The 20,862-nt window shown below is 38.3% G+C and overlaps 1 protein-coding gene and 1 non-coding gene across 2 annotated transcripts in view; both read left to right on the top strand.

Annotated features, from left to right (window-relative positions):
• Positions 1-4,483: 4,483 nt before the first annotated feature.
• Positions 4,484-20,862, top strand: part of LOC105830393 — a 79,271-nt gene continuing 62,892 nt past the window's right edge. The window contains exons 1-4 of the mRNA XM_036289926.1: positions 4,484-4,599; positions 6,526-6,692; positions 9,495-9,917; positions 10,656-10,752. Coding sequence (XP_036145819.1) covers positions 9,536-9,917; positions 10,656-10,752 — 479 coding nt within the window. The 5' untranslated portion in view covers positions 4,484-4,599; positions 6,526-6,692; positions 9,495-9,535. The remainder of the gene's footprint in view (positions 4,600-6,525; positions 6,693-9,494; positions 9,918-10,655; positions 10,753-20,862) is intronic.
• Trnat-cgu lies at positions 20,789-20,860 on the top strand. Its single transcript has one exon. It is a non-coding gene; the product is annotated as a tRNA-Thr (tRNA).

The raw sequence follows: 20,862 nt of genomic DNA, 5'->3' as shown, positions 1-20,862 counted from the left end.
ACAAGATAAATCTAGGCAGGATATGCCTGACGAATTGCTTAATCCTTGTCAAACCAATCAATATAGGAGTAATCTTCCTCATGCTTTGATTAGATTTATGTACCGATTAGACTTGTCAGTGTTTTGCGCACTTAGAAAGTTGAAATATAAACATAAATATCCTTCATTGTTATTAGCATTGGAAAATTCTGAAATTGATAAATTTAATAATATTGTTCTTTGCCGTGAAGAGAAGTCAATTCATGTACAAATTGAACATGTAGACAAATATTATATAGATAATGATATTAGTTATGCTAAATTATTTACTAAAAAAAGACGAAATTTTTTTTTAATTAATGATTACTTCAATAGTTTTGTTAAACATTTAATATCTAAATCAGGTAATTTATTAAATGATATAGAATATCTTATTATCTATACTAATTCAGGCTTGAATCTTACAGAAGAAGGGAAATTAAAACAAGAACGATTCAGAAATTTTTATCCTTTTAAATTTGATAGAATAAATATAGAAAAATGTGACATTTTACAAAACTTTTTATTTATAGGTGATAATATACAAGGGCGTGGTTTTTATCAATTTTTACAGGATGAAACAACGAGAGGAGAACTGTTAAAGCGATTAGAATTTTCGCCTGCTATGCAAAAAGTAATAAAAGGAAGAAAACTTTCTCAAGAATTTGAAAAAGAAATAAAAGGAGCATTTTTAGATAAATTAGTATTTGCAGTTAATCAGCCTAATAGAGACGAAATGAACAGCATTGTTAGAAGTGAAATAGAAAAAAACAGTAAAGTTCAAGATGATTATATAGCATTACAAGAAAAAGTATTATGTGGCTTAACAACTCTAGAAAAGCATAAAAAACTTAGCGACTGTATATCTGGAATTACATATGAATTCAATCTATTAATGTCCTTCTTGCATTCCATGTTCTTGCATAAAAACATGTTTTCTGTAAATTTTGAAGGAAAAAGCGATGGTATATCTAATAACATTACTATCAATTATAGAGGTAGAGTTACTTATGTAAAGGCTTATACTACAAATAGTAGTATTGGTTATAGTCAGTTATTTCCTTCCAAACAACAGGGAAAAAGAGATATGTTTTCTATTAATAAGCACTTTACTTTTTTTATTGAAGGACTAAAAAATGATATAAGATATTTTATTATCTATACTGATGCAAGCATAGATCTTACAGAAGAAAATATATTAAAAAAAGGGCGATCTAAAGATTTTTATCCTTTAAAATTTAACAGTATTGATATTCGAAAGAAAAAGTACAAAATTCTAAGAAATTGTTCGTGTATAAATGAGAACAACCTTTATCAATTTGCACAAGAAGAAACAACAAGAGAGAAACTTTTGAGTCTATTAAAGCTTCCCCCTTCTTTGCAAAAAGAAGAAGGGGGACTTTCTGGTGAGAATGAAAAAGACATAAAAGAGAAGTTTTTACATAAGCTAATACTTGCAGTCAACCAACCTAATAGGGAAAATTTGAATAGTGTTATTAAAAATGAGATAAATAAGTCTAATGTTCCATATAATTACGACAAATTACATGAAATAGCGTTACGTTGGTCAGAATCTCATGAATTTGGCTTTATTACAAAAAGAATAATGGAAAAGCTTTTGGAAGATATAAAAAATAATAGATCTAGTTACCAGGAAATTCAAAACAAAAACATTGATGAAGAAATTAAATGTGCTAGAAGTGTGGTTGGTAGTGAGGGAACATTTACATTTTATCAGTTCTTAGATTTTTTAATTAAAGGAGAAGGAAAAAAATATCTAGAAGTCCTAAAAAAAAAAGAAATAAACCTAACTAGTGTGTCCAGTATTTTGCATAAAACAGGAACCAATGCTGCAAAAGCTTTTAAAGACTTGTATGATCTGTGGTTTGATGCAGAAGGAAATAAAACACAACATTTAAAAGCTCTAGAAAAAGAAGGAATAAGTCCAGCTAATGTATCAAGTATTTTACATGGAGCGAGAGCTAATGCTGCAAAAGCCTTTAGAGACTTATATGATCTTTGGTTTGATGCAGGAGGAAATAAAACACAATATTTAAAAACTCTAGAAAAAGAAGGAATAAGTCTAGCTAATGTAACAAGTATTTTACATGGAGCGGGAGCAAAAGCTGCAAAAGCTTTTAAAGATTTATATAATTTGTGGTTTGATCAGCAAGGAAATAAAAAACAGTATTTAGAACATTTCTTTAAGAAAAAAGAGGAGGAAAAAAGTTTTACGCTGTATAACTTATCCAGTATATTAGGTGGAGTAGGGGTTAAATTTAAAGATGCTTTTGAAGAATTGCATAATGTTTGTTTTAATGACAAGGGAGAGAGAACGAAACTTTTAGATGACTTCTATAAGGCTGGCTTTAGACCAAGTAACTTATCTTGTATATTATGTAAAGCAGGAGTTCGTGCTTCTTCTGTTTTAAAAAGATTACATAGTATTTGTTTTAATGACAAGGGAAAAAGAACGAAATTTTTAGATGATTTCTATAAGATTGGTTTTAGACCACGTTACTTAGGCAGTATATTAAGTGGAGCAGCGGATTCTCTAGAAAAATTTCATAATTTTTGTTTTACTGGAGAGAAAAAAAGGTATTTAAATCATTTCTTTAGAGAAGGTTTTACACCGAAAAATTTATCTAATATATTTCATGGAGCAAGAGATAATGTTTGTCCTGCTTTAAAAGATTTTTATAACGTTTGTTTTAATGCCCAGAAAAAAAGAACGAAACTTTTAGATGATTTCTATAAGGCTGGTTTTAGACCAAGTGATTTATCTCGTGTGTTAACCATGGCAGGGACTAATGCCACTTCTATTTTGATAAATTTTCATAAATTGTGTTTTAATAAAAAAAATTATTTAAATCACTTCTTAGCCGAGGAAGAGCTTTTTACACAGAAAAATTTATCTAAGGTATTATATGGAGTAGGAATTAATATTTGTCCTACTTTTAAAAAATTGCATGATCTTTGTTTTGATAAAGCAGGAAACAAAACAAATTACTTAAACAATCTTATCAAAAATAACCCGTCGAACAAGATTCTTAATATAGTATATAAAAAAATTAGGAAAGCTCCTTTTTTAGATGATACTTTGCTTTAACAACAGAATATTAGTGGGATAGAGAAAAACAAAATAAGAAAATATAGATGACCTTGCACAGTAAACCAACCCATTCGAAAAAAACTAGTTCTCACAACAGCTGGTTGCTGGAAATGGTTATATTGTTTAAATTTTTATTGAAATTCCAAATGATTCTTTCAGATTTCAAAATATTTTTTGCAACCCAAGAGGCTCCAATTGCTTCAGGTAAATAAAATATCTCCTACAAGTAATTGTAGGTACGTTTTTGCAACTTTCTGGCGCATTTTAAAGCCTTTTTCAGTTCAAATAATTCAGTGGCTACGTTTCTCAAGTAACAGCCCAGAACTTTGACTTCAATATTCCAACTATTAGCTAATCTTTCGAAATCTCTTGATAAGTGTGCCCAACAAATTTGACTTTTTTCATCAAAGTAATTGTATACTGCATACCTGTCGGTTACTACCAAGCTATTACGATTGTAGCATATATTAGTTTTTTAAACTTTTATTCCTCTTGACTCTGTAAGTTTTACAAAACTTGCTTGATTACTAGCAAACATCCAGCACCAACCAAGCTTATCTTTATTGTAATGACTCGTTTCATCAATATGCAAAACTTCACTTCTGTTTATTCATATGTTTTTCCGCATTTTGATGCAATCTATGTTCACTGTTTGATATGCTGCCAACACTTATGACAATCTCTGCTTACTTTTACTTTCGTTTCAAGATTTTTCTCATCCAATATATAATTTTCTATACTCTTGATATTCACAGTATTATTTATTATTAATTCTTTATCATTACCGTTATTATCTTTGAATTTTACATTCATTTTACCACCATCAATACTTACTTGAGGAGAATCTATGATTATAATTTTTTCATTATAAGCTTCAATACCAAATAACTCTTTAACACGTTTCCTCTTTTCCTGCTTTGTAATCTTCTCTTCGTCAAATGAATCTATGCAGATCATACTGCGCGTTTTCTTTCTTTTAGAATCGGCGCTAACTAAAATTAAAAATAGAACTATGAAAGCAGGAATAATCTTATCACTCGTTAATATTAAAGAACTTTTATCTTCAGCTCCCAGATTAAAAACTACGCCTATGAAAAACATTTTGTCACTATCTATAATTGTTTTCAGTGCTGCACCTTTAGCATATCCAGTATTTTGTTCTTTTGTTAATCTATCAACTTCCTGTTTCTGTTTCAGCTGATCTTGATTTAAATTTTTCTCTATAAGCTTAAATTCCAGCATTATAGGAGTATATTCTTTAGTATCATGAGTGGAAGGACCAATGGCTTGAATTACCATATCGACACGACCACCTGCTCCTACTTGAAATTCAGTGCATTATTTGGATCAACTTGTCCTTCAGTTCCAGTTCCTTTGAGTTCAATAAGAATTGGAACTGAATCAACAGCACGATTAGGATCACGAACAAGCAAAACGATAACAGCATAACCTCCACCAAATTATTCCAGGTAGGCCTTAGTATTATCACGATATCGAAAGTTATCAAATATTCTTACTACAAGATCATATTGACCAGCTTCACGAGCTTTATTTCTATAAACATTACTTTGTAAGTTTAAATTGGTATGGACTTTTTAAATGTAATTTAGAATTTCTTCGAGATTTTCCACAGCTTGACGTGTACCTGAACTGATAAGCCTTTCTATATAATTCTCTAAATAGATAGATCTACTTAGCTTCTTTTTCACTTCCACAAATTTCGTTTTAGGCTCGATAAATCGATTTACGATCTTCTTACTTTTTACTTTAATGTTTATTTTTGCATTTTCCCCATCACTTTTTAAAGTATATCCCTTTTTTGTTACAATTTTTGATATTTCGTTATTAAAATCATCAAGGTTTTTATCTGAGCTATTTAGAAATTTATTAGCTTTTTTTAAAAATTCATCTTGAGATAGATAACGACCTTTTAATTTGCATTGTTTTAGTATTTCCATGTGCATCCTTAGCTTTACACTTTAATACCTTATTCTTCAGATATAAGTATAGTTTCTCTGATTGAACGTCTCTATCGGGCCTCGGCTGAGCTTTTACTAACTCATATTTATGTTTTAAAATTTCTACTACATTAATTTAAAAATTGTGTTTATCCTGTGGAGTATAATCTTTATCCATCAAATTTTTTCACTCATCCACAATATATTTAGTAAAAATAAAACACATAGTTTGGATCCTATTTTTGCTACAACCTTTAAAGTTCTTGACTTCTCGAAACGAAAGTGTAACTTTTTTATATCTAACTTATCATTAAGCTTAGTATCTAACACACTGGAAAACGTACGCACAAGTACGCACTACACCACCTTTTGATCTCCAATTCTTTAGACCCCTTATTAGGATTGCTTTCTCTTATTCTTTTATAATATCTTTTCGTAATCCATACTTAACGCTTCTACCTAAAAAAATTTAACAAATTTTAAGGATATTATTCCATCTTTATTATTATTCCCTTTAAAACTTGTCAATCACTATTTTAAAAAAATTTTCTAATCCAAAGTAATTTTCGATAAAAGTTTCTTAATAGGCTCAACATACGATCTTAATTCTTCCGCAAGAAAACTAATATTAATTTAGCAAAACATTATTAAGATTTCAAGTAAAATAATCATTTCCAGCGCTCAAAACTAAGGGCGGTGAGAATCTTTCTTTTTGACTTGGTCTACCTCTAGATCCGTTCGAACACACTTTTCTATATAATAATTTTACTATACTATAAAACTATCTATAATGGCTTATTTTAACAAAATTTATATACAAAATAATTTACTTAACTCTATTATGAAAATTTTGTGCTTTTGTTTTCAAAATCATATTTTTAAGTAGCTTGTTCTTACAAATGTACGTACTATTTTTACAACTATGAAAAGAGTAAATAAATCAATTTTTTGTGATGCTACTTTCTAGGTATTTTCCTAAAAACATTCTAGATGCCTTGCATTTTTAGTATAGGTTTGTCATAAACAAATTCCAAAACTATTGAATCTACACCAAGTTACAGCTGAAGAAATATAGCTCCATCATTTAATCACAATCACAGTGTACACTTTCAACATCTTTATCTCTGACGGTGACCACTTCCTTCCTTAGATATACTCAGCTGAGGATCTTACATTGATGTTGATGGCATTGATGATCTAGATAGTTGACTTCTAAGACTGACATTTGTCGAGCTGTGTGGAACACCAGCAACAATAAGTTTATCACTTAATAGTATCAATTTGTCTTTACTATCAGCCTTTTGATTGAAAGAGATCTCAATAAACGCCACCTTATTACTTATACTTCCATAAATCAACTTGAGTGTTATCGTTCAAGTTTCTATGATAGATGTCGTTATTTGTATATACATCGTCCTCTTAATTTGGGATTTTCAGACACGCATATCGGAAACGGCGGAAGCTGGCGCTCCATCGTTTTTTTTCCGGTCGTTCTATCGATCAGATTCGCCATTCGAAAAAGAGGGAGACGAACGATGTAAACTCGTTTTCGCGCACGAGTTTAGGACATCCAGCTGCCACCGAGTCGCAGCTGCGTTCAAAAGGTGAGTCCGCGGAGAAATTTTTGGGCGGGAACCAGTGAAAGTCAAAACGGCCGACCGGGTGCCGATCAAGCGATCGTTCGATCGCCGTTTTCTGGAAGAAATCGGCGATGTCGGTGGACATCGCGGCAGAAAACGAGCGGCAGATGTGCATTCACGTCGAGGCGCGAAAAGAACCCGTGTTCGCCTCTATCGTACGCGCTATATTGTTTCCGAAACGACAAACAATTATTTCATTATCATCACATTATATTGAGTTCACATATTGTCGAAGAAGGAAGTTTTACGCCAAATATAAAGGAAGAGGCACTGTCTTCTCGACGGAAATTAATCTCGAATATAATCGATTGTCCTGGTCTTCTTTTTCTTTTTAAACTTCTACTTCAGACGATTCGCAAACCAATCGGTCAATAATAATAAGGGAAGGATGAAATAATGGGTTTCTGATTATTTTCCATGATCATGCGCTTTAATGTATTTTATATACCTATTATTTAGATTCTTGTATTTTTCATATTGCACAACAAATGTGCAGTGTTTTATTATAAATAACTTGCATGAATTTCTAATTACAATTAAAATATAGACTGTGTTATAATTAAAAAAATTTCCTACAAAAACCAAACAAGTGCAAAAAGTTCATTTTTCGGAAAATAATTTTGTATTTCTTTTTATATAAATATAGTAATTTTTCTCTGATTGTAATATAAAGATTTTGGTTTTAGAATTAATATGTTAAGAAACTCATTTAAAAAAATAAAAATCTGTAGACTTGTTTTGGTTCTTGTCGAAAATTGTATATTTAGTATCTGTTTGTATTTCTATTTTTCATTTTCTATTTAATTCTTGCTGAAACAAAATTGTTCACGACGTGACACCATTGTTAGAGAATGATTTGACGCTATAATCTACAATCTATCAATCATTTTTTGATGAGCTTGTTTGGTCCCCCCCCCCTTTTTTAAGAGAAGCCCTTCAATCACTAATGATTTAAATTATTAATTATATAAATAGATACAGTACATACAAATACGAAAATTAAGTAAATAACACGCTACGTACCTGATGCAAATTATCGAAGCGTAAATGGATCGCCTAAGAGCCTGAAGTTAACCAGATCCATGGGACACGATCCTGCGGCTCTGTTCTCCACGGCTCAATTCTTCATGTCAATGATCTTTGTTTCGAAGCTGACGTTCACGGCGAAAAATCGAACGTGACATCAGGGCGAGCGGGGTGTTCGTCGCTCCGTTCAGCTGGGTTCCCGTAGCACGATCGTCCGTTCCGCACGACCATCTCCGTAACGTTTTGTCTTCGTCACGGTAGCGCGAGCCGGACACAGCTGACAGTCCAGGTCTTCTCTTGATGAGCCTGAAACATACTGTATATAACACGCAAACTTTGGAACAGGCGCACGTTAAATCGTCAGTCCGTCCGTCCGTTCGTCGCGGAATCCCACGTCGTAACAACGCGAACGAAGCTTCGTTTTTTGTTTCTTTAATATCGAGGGAGATGGGGATGATGTATCGCGCGATTGTTTCACTTGTTAATTCGCGCCGCAGCACCGCCGCAAATTTATAACCCCCCGTTGCCAACCGTTACGTCGCCGCTACGTTGCCGACATGATTGTAAGTTATGGCGATTTTCACGCTGACGTGTACGTAACTTTTTTTTTTATATACACGGTCGGACAATAAAATAATACTGTTTCTGTTAGTAAGCCTTGAAGCCTGTTATCACTGATCATTTTTTACCTCGATAACTTTCTTCTTCCTCAACTGGCATGGCTTTGCGTTCTTTTAATCCGAAGCGGCTGCTTAAAGCGTTGCTTGTCACGAACACGAAATTTTTTACAGTAAAGTAATTACAGACTAGCTGTGAAAAGAGCTTCATTCAAATGCTTCAATGTGGAACCTTTCAAATAGTTATTTTCCTCATGTCCTGCCATCGCTCGTAATTCTGGGAATTCTGGAACTCACGTTGTTTGGCGCGTTTAAGGTCCACGTCACGATTCTTCGGCAGGACCGTTAGGATAAGTGCGCGCAGGGACTTTGAGGGTAATCGCAAATGCCAAAATATTTGAATAGAGAAACTTTCTTTAGAACCAGTCTCACGACTTTATTGTTCGAATTCCATTTTCCTGCAGACAAACAGCACGAAAACACGTCCGAACTAATTGTAAGTTGCCACTCCGGATTGAAAGAACGCAGAGCCAGCTGGAGCTGGAGTTTGGGAAGGATCAAGGTCAAGAATTGACAATTATAGGTTCAAGGAGTTGCTGATATGAAAGAAAAAAAGATCAGTCTCATTACTTTACCATGTTCGAACATGTACCTTTCGTTTTAAAAAGACATAAATATTATAATGAATGTTACGAAATCTGAAAGTGTAACATGATATTTATTTTAATACTTTATGAAAAATATGAAGAAAAGTATTTTATTGCAATTTGATTCTATGGCAGATTACAACACAGTAATTTATCGCGAGATAATAATTTGAGGAATTTTTTTTTTCGTCTCAATAACATGCAATTTGTTGCAATCGAACGGGTTTTTTATGACGTAAATATTATACATATTATTCGCATATTATTTTAATATGCTTAGTATTGCGTGTTTGGAATTTCAAGATTTACTAAATAAAATTAAATTGTATTTAGATATCGGTTTTTAATTATAGGTTTAAATCTCTCTCCTCGTTATTTATTATGGCACCAATTTACATATGATACTACTTGCGCGCTTATTCACTGCCATTTGTTTTTTTTTTGCATTGTAATTGTTACTGTTTTATATCCCGCAGGCAGCCTAAATATCGCGAGCGTGGAAGACACGCCGTCAACGATGTTTCTTCCGAGCGACGCGCGAGGTCGACGCCGGATGGAAAAAAAACCCGCACCCGCAGGAACGTTGCCGCAAAAGATGCGGTCCTCGAAGGACGCGAAGGGCATCGGCGTAAAAAGTTGCGCGAGCAAGTCGCGAGGCCTCCGCGACCGGCGGCTTCTTTCGCGGCGGGAAAATAAAATCGTGCGCGACGACGTGAAACACAAGACTCGCTTGTCCGACGAGACGTCCGGCGTCGCCAACAGCGTGGACAACAGCGATCCCATTTACATTTTGCGGAAGGAGATACACGACTGGAGGGTGTCCGGAGGGCAACTGACGGACGGATTTGAGCGCGGTTTGCGCCTCACCGAGGACGAAACGGAGAAGAGTTCCGTTCGAGGTAAAAAGAAAATATAATGTCGATGATGTTTCACGCTTACTCGGTGTCGCTATTTTTGGCATCTTCAGACCGTCAATTATCTAATTAGTAAAAGTGTTTTTAAAAAATTTGAAAAAAAAAATGATATACCTTCTTTGAACTTTCTAAATAAACACTAGAATAATAAATTTGAAAAGTAATTTGCTTAAATATATTTTTATTGTAAATGTTGTAAATTGTAACAATATATTTAAGCAAATTATGAGTTATTAAAAACTCACTTCTAAGTAACGGCCATGTTTCTAAGTACATGGAGAGATTTTTTCTTAAAAATTAACCCTGAAAATTGTGAGACAACGTAAACTTTGAAGAATTTTACTCTACTTTTAACAAAATTGACTAAAATTTTAATAAAATTTGGCAGTTTTAATAAATTTTGTTAGAAGTATAGTAAAATTTACTAAAATTTTGTTAAAATATTTTATTAAAATTTTAGTCAATTTTGTTAGAAGTATAGTAAAATTTTTCGAGGTTTACGTTGTCTCACAATTACCACGATTTTCAGGATAATTTTTAAGAGAAAATTCTCTCCATGTAAGAAAAAATTCTAAAATGTATGGTAGATTTAAACAAAAGTGAAATGAAATTATAGTCGAGAGTTTTCTCTCTTGAGGTTTTCAAGGACTTACTTTACCAAATATTATCTTGAATCTTTCCTCTACCAGAGAACCGCGCTTAACGATAAATTATAATTTTCAGACAACCGCGACCAAGCAATCGGCAGAGACGTACCAAATTCAGATGTTCTCTACGAATTACCGAGTTCCACCGTCGTTGCTTATTTGACGCGGCGCACGTGAGTACATTTAACTCTCTTATCGGGAATACGATCTTTATATTTATTGAAATTTCATACGTACGGCGCGCGCTTGTGCGAAAACACGCGCGCGCTCGCTTCGCGGAGACGAATAATCATCTTGGGTTACGTGTCGAGATAATCATACGCGTTTATTGAGGATGCGAGTCATCATCATACTTCGTAATATATCGCGAAGAACAACCCCAGATAACATGGGCTAGAATACTATTGCTTGCATGCTACTGTAGTTAGCATATTGATAGATAGTTGTTAAAGCTTTTATAGGAAACGTAGAAATGGCCATTTTTCATGGTTTTTTCTATTTTACAACCAAACTAATCGACCGATCTTAATGTACCAAATTTATTATTGTAGCTTTACTTAATACCTACAACTTTTATTTGAAACTTTTTTCGATTCCGCTTTTAGTTTACGAAGCGCAAGCAAAAAATGACTTTTTCCTCACTTCAACCCGTAATATTTTAATAACCCCCAGCTTTTTTGCGAGTGGCAAACATACCTATCTTAATCTACGCATATTAATTGTGCTTTACGCACAGTCAAACCTGAGTTACCAATTTTTTCCCAAAACGGCCCTTTTTGAAGCTAATTCTACTAGACTATAAAACTACTGGAGCGAATGGAACTTACTCACTTGAGTATAAGTTCGAAATCTTTCTTCTTCTTCCCCCCTTTTTTTAACAATCGAGTTTTATTCCGACAGATATCCGCGTACGGCATCGTAAATTCCATCGATCCTTTCGTCCCGCATTTATTTTTCTCGCGCGAACGCGAGACTTTTTTCCCGGTCGGGAAACCGTGTCCGCTCGCGTTCGCTCGCGAGTTATCGCGGCGCGATTATTTTCTCGCCGCCGCCGATTGCCATTTTTGCCCGGTGCGGTTCACCGGCGTCGTTGTACCCCGCCAGTGATTTCTTGTCAGTGTTCTATAGTGTATTGTAGCGACGACGGCTCGACGGGGAGAGACAAGGTAAGTGAAGCGACACGTTTCCGTTCGCGGTGCCACGTGGTGATGATGCATGCAACCCACGCTTTTCGTCTTCGCGACGTTTAATCGCACGCACGAGTTTTTTTTTGCTTTCTTCCATATGCACGAATCCGATCGAGCCGCGAATCGACCTCGGGAACGGATCGAGAGATAAAGAAAGAAAGAGAGAGGGGTTGGGGGAGGGCAGGCTCGTTTCTCGTTACGTAAGTAACTGTAAATAAAGAATGAGAGAAGCGCACGGCCGCGTGTCTTCGCCCGCTGCGCTCGCACACCCGCCGAGAGCGCGACTACGTCATTCTGGAATTTTCGAAAGTTTCGTCCAACCGGTTCCCGATCGCGCGCACCCGAGAGAAAGAGAGAGAGAGAGCAACCCGTTCGTGACTCGCCGCCGATAATGCCCCCGCTGCACACGGTGGGATGCACACCGCGTACCGTTCGTTGGAAGCCGATCGTCGTTCACCGATCTTCCCGGCTCGCGTTCTCGCGCGAGCGAAATACACACGCGGATGTAGAATCTTCCTCTGCGTCTTTATCGCTCTAGTCTCCACGCGAGGTATCAATATCTCGACAAGTCCAGGGAGAATTACCAGCCAAATTGAGGGATTTTTCGAGACACGAGCAAGTCCAGAAAGTTAAATTTTCAGGATACGAGAAACTTCACAATCTCTCATCCTCACCTCATCTGTCCATTGTGTTTATTTATTTGTGGAATTTTTCTCCGGGCACAAGCAGAACGCAAGTAATGGATAGAGAAAGAAAATCTTTAGACTTGTTTGATTCCTGCGGGAATTTTACATTTCTGACCTATTTATTCTACGATGTTTTTTATATTTACTTTTTTTAAATAACATTAATGATTACAAAGATAAAGAAATATTAGTTAATCTTTTGTATTTTTTCCTTGTAAGAATCTCATGATTTTTCTCTGGACATACAATAAGTTTGCGAACGATGATTTAGAGGCTTTAAAATTAATATGTGTGTTGAGAAATCCATTTTTCTTTAAATAAGAACTTTCTAGATTTGTTTGATTCTTGCTGGAAATTTTATTTTTACTTTTTATTTATGTATACATTTTCTGTTTTTGGTTTTTGCAGGAAATAAATTCATTACGCTGTAAAAAATTTTTGTAAAATTACAATTATAATAATGGGTAATTTTGAGATCAACTATAATAGTTGTAAATTTTTATGTGTATGTAATTTTGTATAATAATTTCTTAATTTGTTTTTTACACTTATGTATACACCGTAAACAAAGTTATGACATATTAAATTATTTTTACTTGTATACTGCAAAATTATAGACACGAGAAAATTTACAACTATTATGGCTGATCTCAAAATTACCCACTATTATAGTTTGTAATTTTACAAAAATTTTTTACAGTGTATCGGTACTGATATATTAGAGTGATTTGACCCAGATTTTTTTTAATGGTCTTGTTTGATTTTGTGGAAATTCCTTCAGTTATCTGTCTCGGATCCGCGATACATCACGGCGACGTAAGATACCGTCGTAATCGCGATTACGAGGGGGAACGAGGGTTTCGGCGATTATTTACGTTCGCGAGATTCGGTCAGCGAGCGGGCGACACGTGCGCGACAGAAATTGAAATTCCACGTCGGGGCGAGCGGAGCGGAGGCGGAGGAGCGCGACTACTCTCCGATTCCCCATGGTCGAGGACGAATTCGGCGATTTCCGCGATCGTCATTCGACGCACGGTCCCGCGGCGCCGAAAATACATTTTTGCGACACAGACACGCGTACCGCATGCGTCCCGGTTCATTAGGCACACGAGCCTATTGTTCTCACTAACCTACAGCACTGTGCGCCTCATTATCATTTTCCGTTCGTGACGCCACTGTCAAGAGATTCGCGGCCGCGAGGTCGTCCTCACGAAAAAAAAAAAAAATTTCAGGCTCGAGATATGCCACGTCTCGTGGGATCGTTCCCATCCGACGAAAAATATATAGAGAGGAATTTAACCTTCGTCTATAAACTTCTCAAGTCAAATTGGATTGTTTTTCGGAGACTCCCTTCTTCCCCCCCTCCCTCTTCCCTTCCGGTTTAATAACGTGAGATCTCGACGGTAAAAGCGAAGATCCTTGTGATTAAATTAGTCTAGAGATGATCGCAATGAATTTCGTCGGTGTTTCGAAACCCCTCCCCATCCCCCCGTTTTCATTCTAGCTGAAAATTACGATGATACGAAAATATTGAATCGATACTTCGAATGATTTAAATTAATTGAGATGGGCTGAGGTAAAACCGAAGGTTGGATGAGAATTAAAGTCGATAGGGATTTCCTCCGTGAAATTGAGGTCCCGACCTTCTGTACCGTCTGAAAATTAAATCCTCGGATAATCAGAAAGATTCGATTTCAGTTTCGTATGACAAATCCTATATCGACTTCTCTCCCAATTCGCATTTGTTTTTACGGGCTAATATAAATGTTCCGCGGGCTTACGAAATTCGTTTTAGAGAGACAATTTCGTTTGAACAGTCGAAATAGGCTCTTACAGACGTAATAATAGAACAATCTATGAAATTTTTATATTTTTGATAATGCCCATGAGTTGTGACACTGTATCTTTGAACAGACGAGCGTGAATATTTATCTGAATATACTGAAGCCTAAATGTTTAAGCACACTTTTCTTATCGGTTTAAAAGTTACTTAATTTTTCATTTTAACTTGCCCTTGATTCTAAATAGCATTTTAATATTTTTTTGAAAATTTGATGAGATGATAGCATTAAGAATTAATCTTTTTTACATGTACCAATAAATATTAGAGTAGTGCAAAAGTCCATTTGGATTTATCAATTTTAAAACTTGTCTACCAAAAACTGCGAAATATGATCATTTTTTATGCACAAGTATGTAATACCATTAAAAATCAAATTATCTTTTCTTCTTTACGTTTGATTTCAGGACCAACATCTTTGTTGTTGATCAAGAAAAAAAGAATAAACTTTAGAAGCTTACAATTTTTTAATTTCAATAAATTTCGATGAATTGAAAACTGAACGTTGACATTCATCGACATGTAAGAGAGAAATGTTTGGTCGAGTCTAGAATCAAAACTTACAAAATATCTATAACTTAGGTCGTTATTTATCAAAATGTAACGACTGCATGAGTCAAATGAGAACAAAAAAGAAGTAGAGAAAAAATTTTAAATAATTGATTCTATTGTATGTTTCTTCCTTCCTTATTATTGGCCTTCAACGACCAATAATAGAATAATCTATACAATCTTTAGAATTGTATTGATAATGCTCCGAGATATGACGTCCTTAGAGCGAGCCGATGACAGGGCAGCGGCGATTCGCGAAACAATGCAGCCGAGAGAGGTTTAAATTTAGATCGCCGGGCGACGATGATTCCCTCGCGCGGTGCGCCGTCCTCTCCTCGAATATTCCGGCCTACGGTTAGCGCGCTAAGGAGACAGTTTCGTGTTAAACTCGTGCAACGCCGCAACGTTCGAGAGCCAGCCCCGTGCAGCCAGCTCTCATCCGGATAATGATGTAGGTTAGGTTCCCAAGCGGTATATATCGCAAAAATCAACATTCTTCGCGGAGCCGCCGCGCCGAGCCGCTCGCAAAAAGCGTAAACCGGTTTGCCTCGTAAATGGCACACGGGCGTGCGAACGGCGGCGGGCGGGAGACACGGACGAAGCGACGATAAAGCGGATAAAGGAGCACGCCGGGGCCACGGAGGAGGAGATGGGCTCCTTCTCCTCGTTGCACTTCGCCTCTATCGCTGCGGTTTTCGGGCTCGCGAGCGTGTAAATCACGCGTCCCGCGAGGAAGCGTCTCGCCCGCCGGTTTCGTTTAATCTCCGCTTCACGTAGCCGTGGACGAGCGCGAAACCGTGTGGTCCCTACACAGAAAGAATTTTCTCTTAAAAATTATCCTGAAAATCGTGGTAATTATGGAACAACGTAAACCTTGAAGAATTTTACTACACTTTTGACAAAATTTACTAACATTTTAATAAAATTTGGCAAAATTTTGTAAATTTTACTATACTTCTAACAAAATTTACTAAAACTGCCTAATTTTATTAAAATTTTAGTAAATTTTGTTAAAAGTATAGTAAAATTCTTCAAGGTTTACGTTGTTTCACAATTACCACGATTTTCAGGGTAATTTTTAAGAGAAAATTGTTGCGCTGTATCTGAATGTTGGGCGAGGTTTTTTTCCCAATTCGTCGATGTACGCACACGAAGTGTCAAAATCAAATCGTCAATTTCAAATCAACAATGTTGTTATATATATGCAAGAATATATATGTTATATATATGTAAGATCTTTTTTAAAGAATTTGATAATTTTCGATGGAAACTAAATTTCTTTATGCGAGCAAATTAATATCCGTTTAAGATTATCGAATTCTTTAAAGAAGATTTTTTTATAATATTGTCGACTTAAAATTAATGCTTTTTTTCCGTGCAAACGCAATCTTGTAGCTTTAAGAAACTCGCCCGATTAAAGTGAGCTTAACGTTGAATTGTTTCGAAGAGAGCTGCAGTGTTATTGCTCCGTTTAGGTGCCCGCTGTCTCTCGGTCTTCTTGAGAAGCCGCGCGCGTCAGAAATTTTATTGCTGATCCCTTGCGAATGAACGCGCGACGGATGACGAAAGGAGCAAGTCCCGTTCGAGAGATTTCTTCGCGCAACCTTGGCGCGAATTCGAGAAACCTCCTCCAGATTTCAGACGACCGGGATTCTTTCCGCGCAGCAACTTGCAAAAGGATCGTTACTCTATTTATATTCGGAACCGGTTTGTCATTTGCCCCAGTTCGCGCCGGTACACTTAACTCGCATCCACACGGCGCGCGGATCTAGATCTTTTTTTCTCTCTCCTTCTTTTCGACCTCTACCTCCCGTCTTTCGTCGACTTGAAGACAGAGAGTATCGAAAACCAATTACTACCAATTAAGTCGATCGTTTGGCGTAAATCGCGCAGGGGAACGTTAAAGAGAGACGAATGTTCTTCTCTCCAGAGAAACGCTATTACAAAAAAACTCTGCCGTGCGTAATCCGATAACATCCGATGTGGTGCAGGTCCCCCTCTTCCCCCGCGTTCTAGCGCGTCCTGTTAGTCCGGTTTTACGGCCCGATAAGACGGGTAACGCGGCACAGCGTGGCGAATAAAAAAAAACGGTGTAAGCGATGGAAAAAAGTGTGTGCGCGTGTAAGAGCGAGAGAGAGAGAAAGAGAGCAGAGGGGGAGGGGAGGTATAGAGGAAAAAACGGGAGCTCTCTCTCTCTCTCTCTTTCCTAGTCTGCCGCGACTCTCGCGACTCGTGGCAGACGTCGAATTTCCGGTTTCGTCTCGTACGTTGACCCTGCCCCGCGCTCGAGGGACCGTTCTATGTGGGTTATGTTTGTCTATGCTTTCTCTCGGACGCTCCGCGAGTAATCCACGTTCGAACGGCAAAACCGGCGAGAAGAAGACCGACCGGCTGCGGCTGACGTCACGAAGTCGGGCGCAGCGTCGCGTAAAAGAGAAAGAAGGAAAAAAAAGGGAGAGGGGCGGGGGAGGGAGAAAGGGGGCAAGAAAAAAAGGGAAAAACGTCGCGGCCGGCCGCATCTCGCTGTTCTCGCATGGCGCGTTTAGCGCTCTAAATATGGCTATCCGATTCTCGTGTTTACGTTACGTCCACTTGGCTTTCTTTCTTTTTCTTCTCGCGGCCGAGGGAGGGAGGGAAAGACGGGAGGAAAAGCGGACGCGTGGTATGTGGTGCATACGTGTGCGCGTGGAGCGCTAAACGCGACGCTAAACAAAGACGCGGCCCGGGTAAGAAGGGCCGGCAAACTCAAGCTTAACGTCGCGTGAAACGCGGCGTCCGCGTCTCGCGTTTACCGCTAATCGCGGTATCATCCGATCGTCGCGATAACGCCGTACGTGATCTACGTGCCTACGAGCGAGTCAACCTTGGGGGAGATCCCGATACGGTGTGTGTACATTCAACACGCTAAACGCGGAATGAATTACGAGACGCGAGGACTCATCCCCCCTCCGCCCTGGCTCGGAATTTAAAAGATTGGCAGAAACGTGACGGACAGCGTCGGCGACAGTGAATATGCTAAACGTTGCCTCCGTTATTAAAAGGCTGACATAATCGCGGAGCCGGAGCGCGCGTCTCTGTCTCTCGACGTGGCCGTCGTAGAATGCCGCTTATGCGAGCGGGCGCGCGGCTACGCAACGCTACGCAACGCAACGCGGCGACACGCTCCACCGAGTGGAGTTCGCCAGCCAGTCAGCCAGCCAGCCAGGCCAGTCAGCCAGCCAGCCGCACGTTTTTTACGTAACGCTACGCGTAACGCTGACGCGCGTGACGTCAGCCCGTTCGGCGTCGCGCCAGCCAGCCGACAGCCCTCAACAACGACAACGACGACGACGACGACGACAACGACGAAGGAGGAGAAGATGGAGGAGGAGGAGGAGGAGGAGAAGCGAGCGGCATGGAATTCTTGCGAAGAAAGCATGCACCGGGCATAGCCGAGCGTGACCGAACGTAGCCGACCGACCGAACGAACATCGTGTCCCTCCGCCGCGCGCGCCCCCGCGTCCTCCTCCTCCCTCTCTCCCTCCCCCTCTTTTCGCCGACTCTGCGCGGCATACTTGCACGAGGTGGCAACGTCGCGAGCGTCTGTTAGGTTCAAGGGTACGGAGCGGAGGTTGGCTGGCTTCGTCTCGCCACCACCACCACCACCACCACCACTGCCGCCGCCGCCCGTCCCGTCGTTCTTCGTCGTCGGTGGCCGCGGCGCATTCGGCCGCCGATTCCTCCGCGCGACTCCTCCGCTTCCCGTCCAACGGGAAACCCTCTCCTCCGAAGGATAATGCGCGACGTCGCGAAAGACGTGGATGCTGGGGTTCTCTCTCTGTAGTCGGCACACTCCCAGTGGGTGAATGAGGGAGATCGTATTTGATGCAGCTGGCACGATTGTTCTTTATGAGCCGATCGATGAGACCAGAAACCTTTAGTTTCTTAATTTTTCAGTATCTGCTTTAGCGATTTTTTCTTTTGTATTCCTTGGTTTTTAAAATGTTACGTCTCATCAAATATAAATAAGGAGCTTTTTGGGTTCTTGAAAATGAAATATGCAAACATTATCTTTCTTTATCTAAACACTTCGTTTGAATCTAATAACACGATATTTTGTGATATCACTATCTATCTTTTTAAAGATTACCGCTTGGATTGGAGTAGGAAGACCTTTGAATGGAAACACAAAAATTTATACTTGATCTTTTTTTTTCTAATGTAATATGATATGTCTATATTTGTTATATATATATATATATATATATATATATATATATATATATATATATATCATTGACTTAATACATCAAGCTATCTCGAAGGATTTAACGCCTGATGTCACGACTATACGTCATGGCAACCGATTATGGCAGTAACGTAAATAAAAAAAAAGGAGATTCAAAACTGATAATTTTCAGGTACGTGTATTCTCAGACATGAGTACGCGGCGTCATTGCGTTTTCCGTGTGTCGTACGAATGCGTATGAGACAATACACGTTTCGTCGCGGTTAAAGGGGCATCCGGTCTTTTAATTAGATTCTCTGAATTTTCAAGCGTCGAGAATATTGCGCCGCACACGCCCGACGGATTCGCAAAGGATCTACAAGGCAATATTTCATATGTGATCAATCATCGTGATGACAGGGTGAAACGATAACTCAGTTTGTATCTGAAAGATTTATTTATTGAAATAATATAATACAACTTCATGATGATACTTGTAGATTACCCAGCGTCGTTTTATATGAACTGATTTATGGAAAGGGGAAATAAAAAAGAACTTTTTTCCTTGAAATTATTTTGAACACATTTTCAATTGAGTGAAAAAATCAATTATGTGGAGATTGAAATCGAAAAGATTTTTTGTCGACTTTTTCTCCAAATTTTTTGGCATTTAAACATGAAACCAAAAATCTGAAAGTATCTTATAAGAGTTTTATTAAATCAAACTTGTGACAAATTCAATTCTATCTTCCTCCCTCTCTCTCTCTCTCTCCCTCCCTCTCTCTATGTTTAATATTTTTGATTTAAACACTAGAAAATTTTAATTACGTCTGTAATGAATAATCCATCTTCGATAAATTTTAATGATATATTAAAACCTAATCAACAATCCACTCACGATGCGAAACGCATTCTACTAATTAACCATGTCGATAGGAATATTAATAAAGTATTTAACGATAGCGAAGAGAATCGATTCGAACGCGTAAAAGAAAAGGATTGATAAGCCGCCTTTTTATCGGGACGCCGGCGGTATAACGTATACGAGGCGAAGATGCAAAAATTCTCAGGCACCCTAGAAAAATCGTGCCCTTTGTCCGCGATTCATATTATACATTGCGCATTCATTGGATAACATCTGCTTAAATAGTACAATGGTCTTACGGGCGCGTTCCGTTGAGTTCCCTTTTATTGCGTCTCACAGAGGGCCTCGGCCGTTCCCTTCCCGAAAAGGGTCGCCCCTTCCGAAATCTTTAAGACGGTCCCGCGACATCTGTCCTCTCTCGGGCCGGCCGAAATAGGGAAAGGGCGTTCGCACGTGTCTCTCTTTCCTTAAGTTTCCCTCCCTCCCCCCTTTTCCCCCCCTCGGAAGCGTGGCTCATTGTGCGTACGTTCCGCGCGAAACGGAAAGTGGCGACTGACATCTGCTTTGCGTCACCCGTGATTTGTGGGTCGAATTATTTTCGGAGGTACCACGAGGAAGCGCAGCCGCCCTTTAAAAAGGTGCAAACGTCAACGTCTTAAATCGACGCGACGTGGAAAGGGCAGAACGGAAACGTCACAACGGGAGTCAAATCGAACGTGCGCTCGGACATCGCGACTATTAAATAGATTATAATTAACGTATGCGATGCGTGCGCACCGATAATTGCGTGTCTTAGGTACGATTTGGCAGAAATTCGGTACGGCAGGAGCACCCGCAGTGTATCAGCTACCGAGCAAGAGTGAAAAACGTCCGCCTCTTTAGCTCAGTGGCAGAGCACTGGTCTCGTAAACCAGGGGTCGTGAGTTCAAACCTCACAGGAGGCAAA

The sequence above is a fragment of the Monomorium pharaonis genome, chromosome 7 (assembly GCF_013373865.1).
Source record: "Monomorium pharaonis isolate MP-MQ-018 chromosome 7, ASM1337386v2, whole genome shotgun sequence".
Lineage (NCBI taxonomy): Eukaryota > Metazoa > Arthropoda > Insecta > Hymenoptera > Formicidae > Monomorium > Monomorium pharaonis.
The sequence above is the reverse complement of the archived record's forward strand: the minus strand, read 5'-3'. Positions and strand labels throughout refer to the sequence as shown.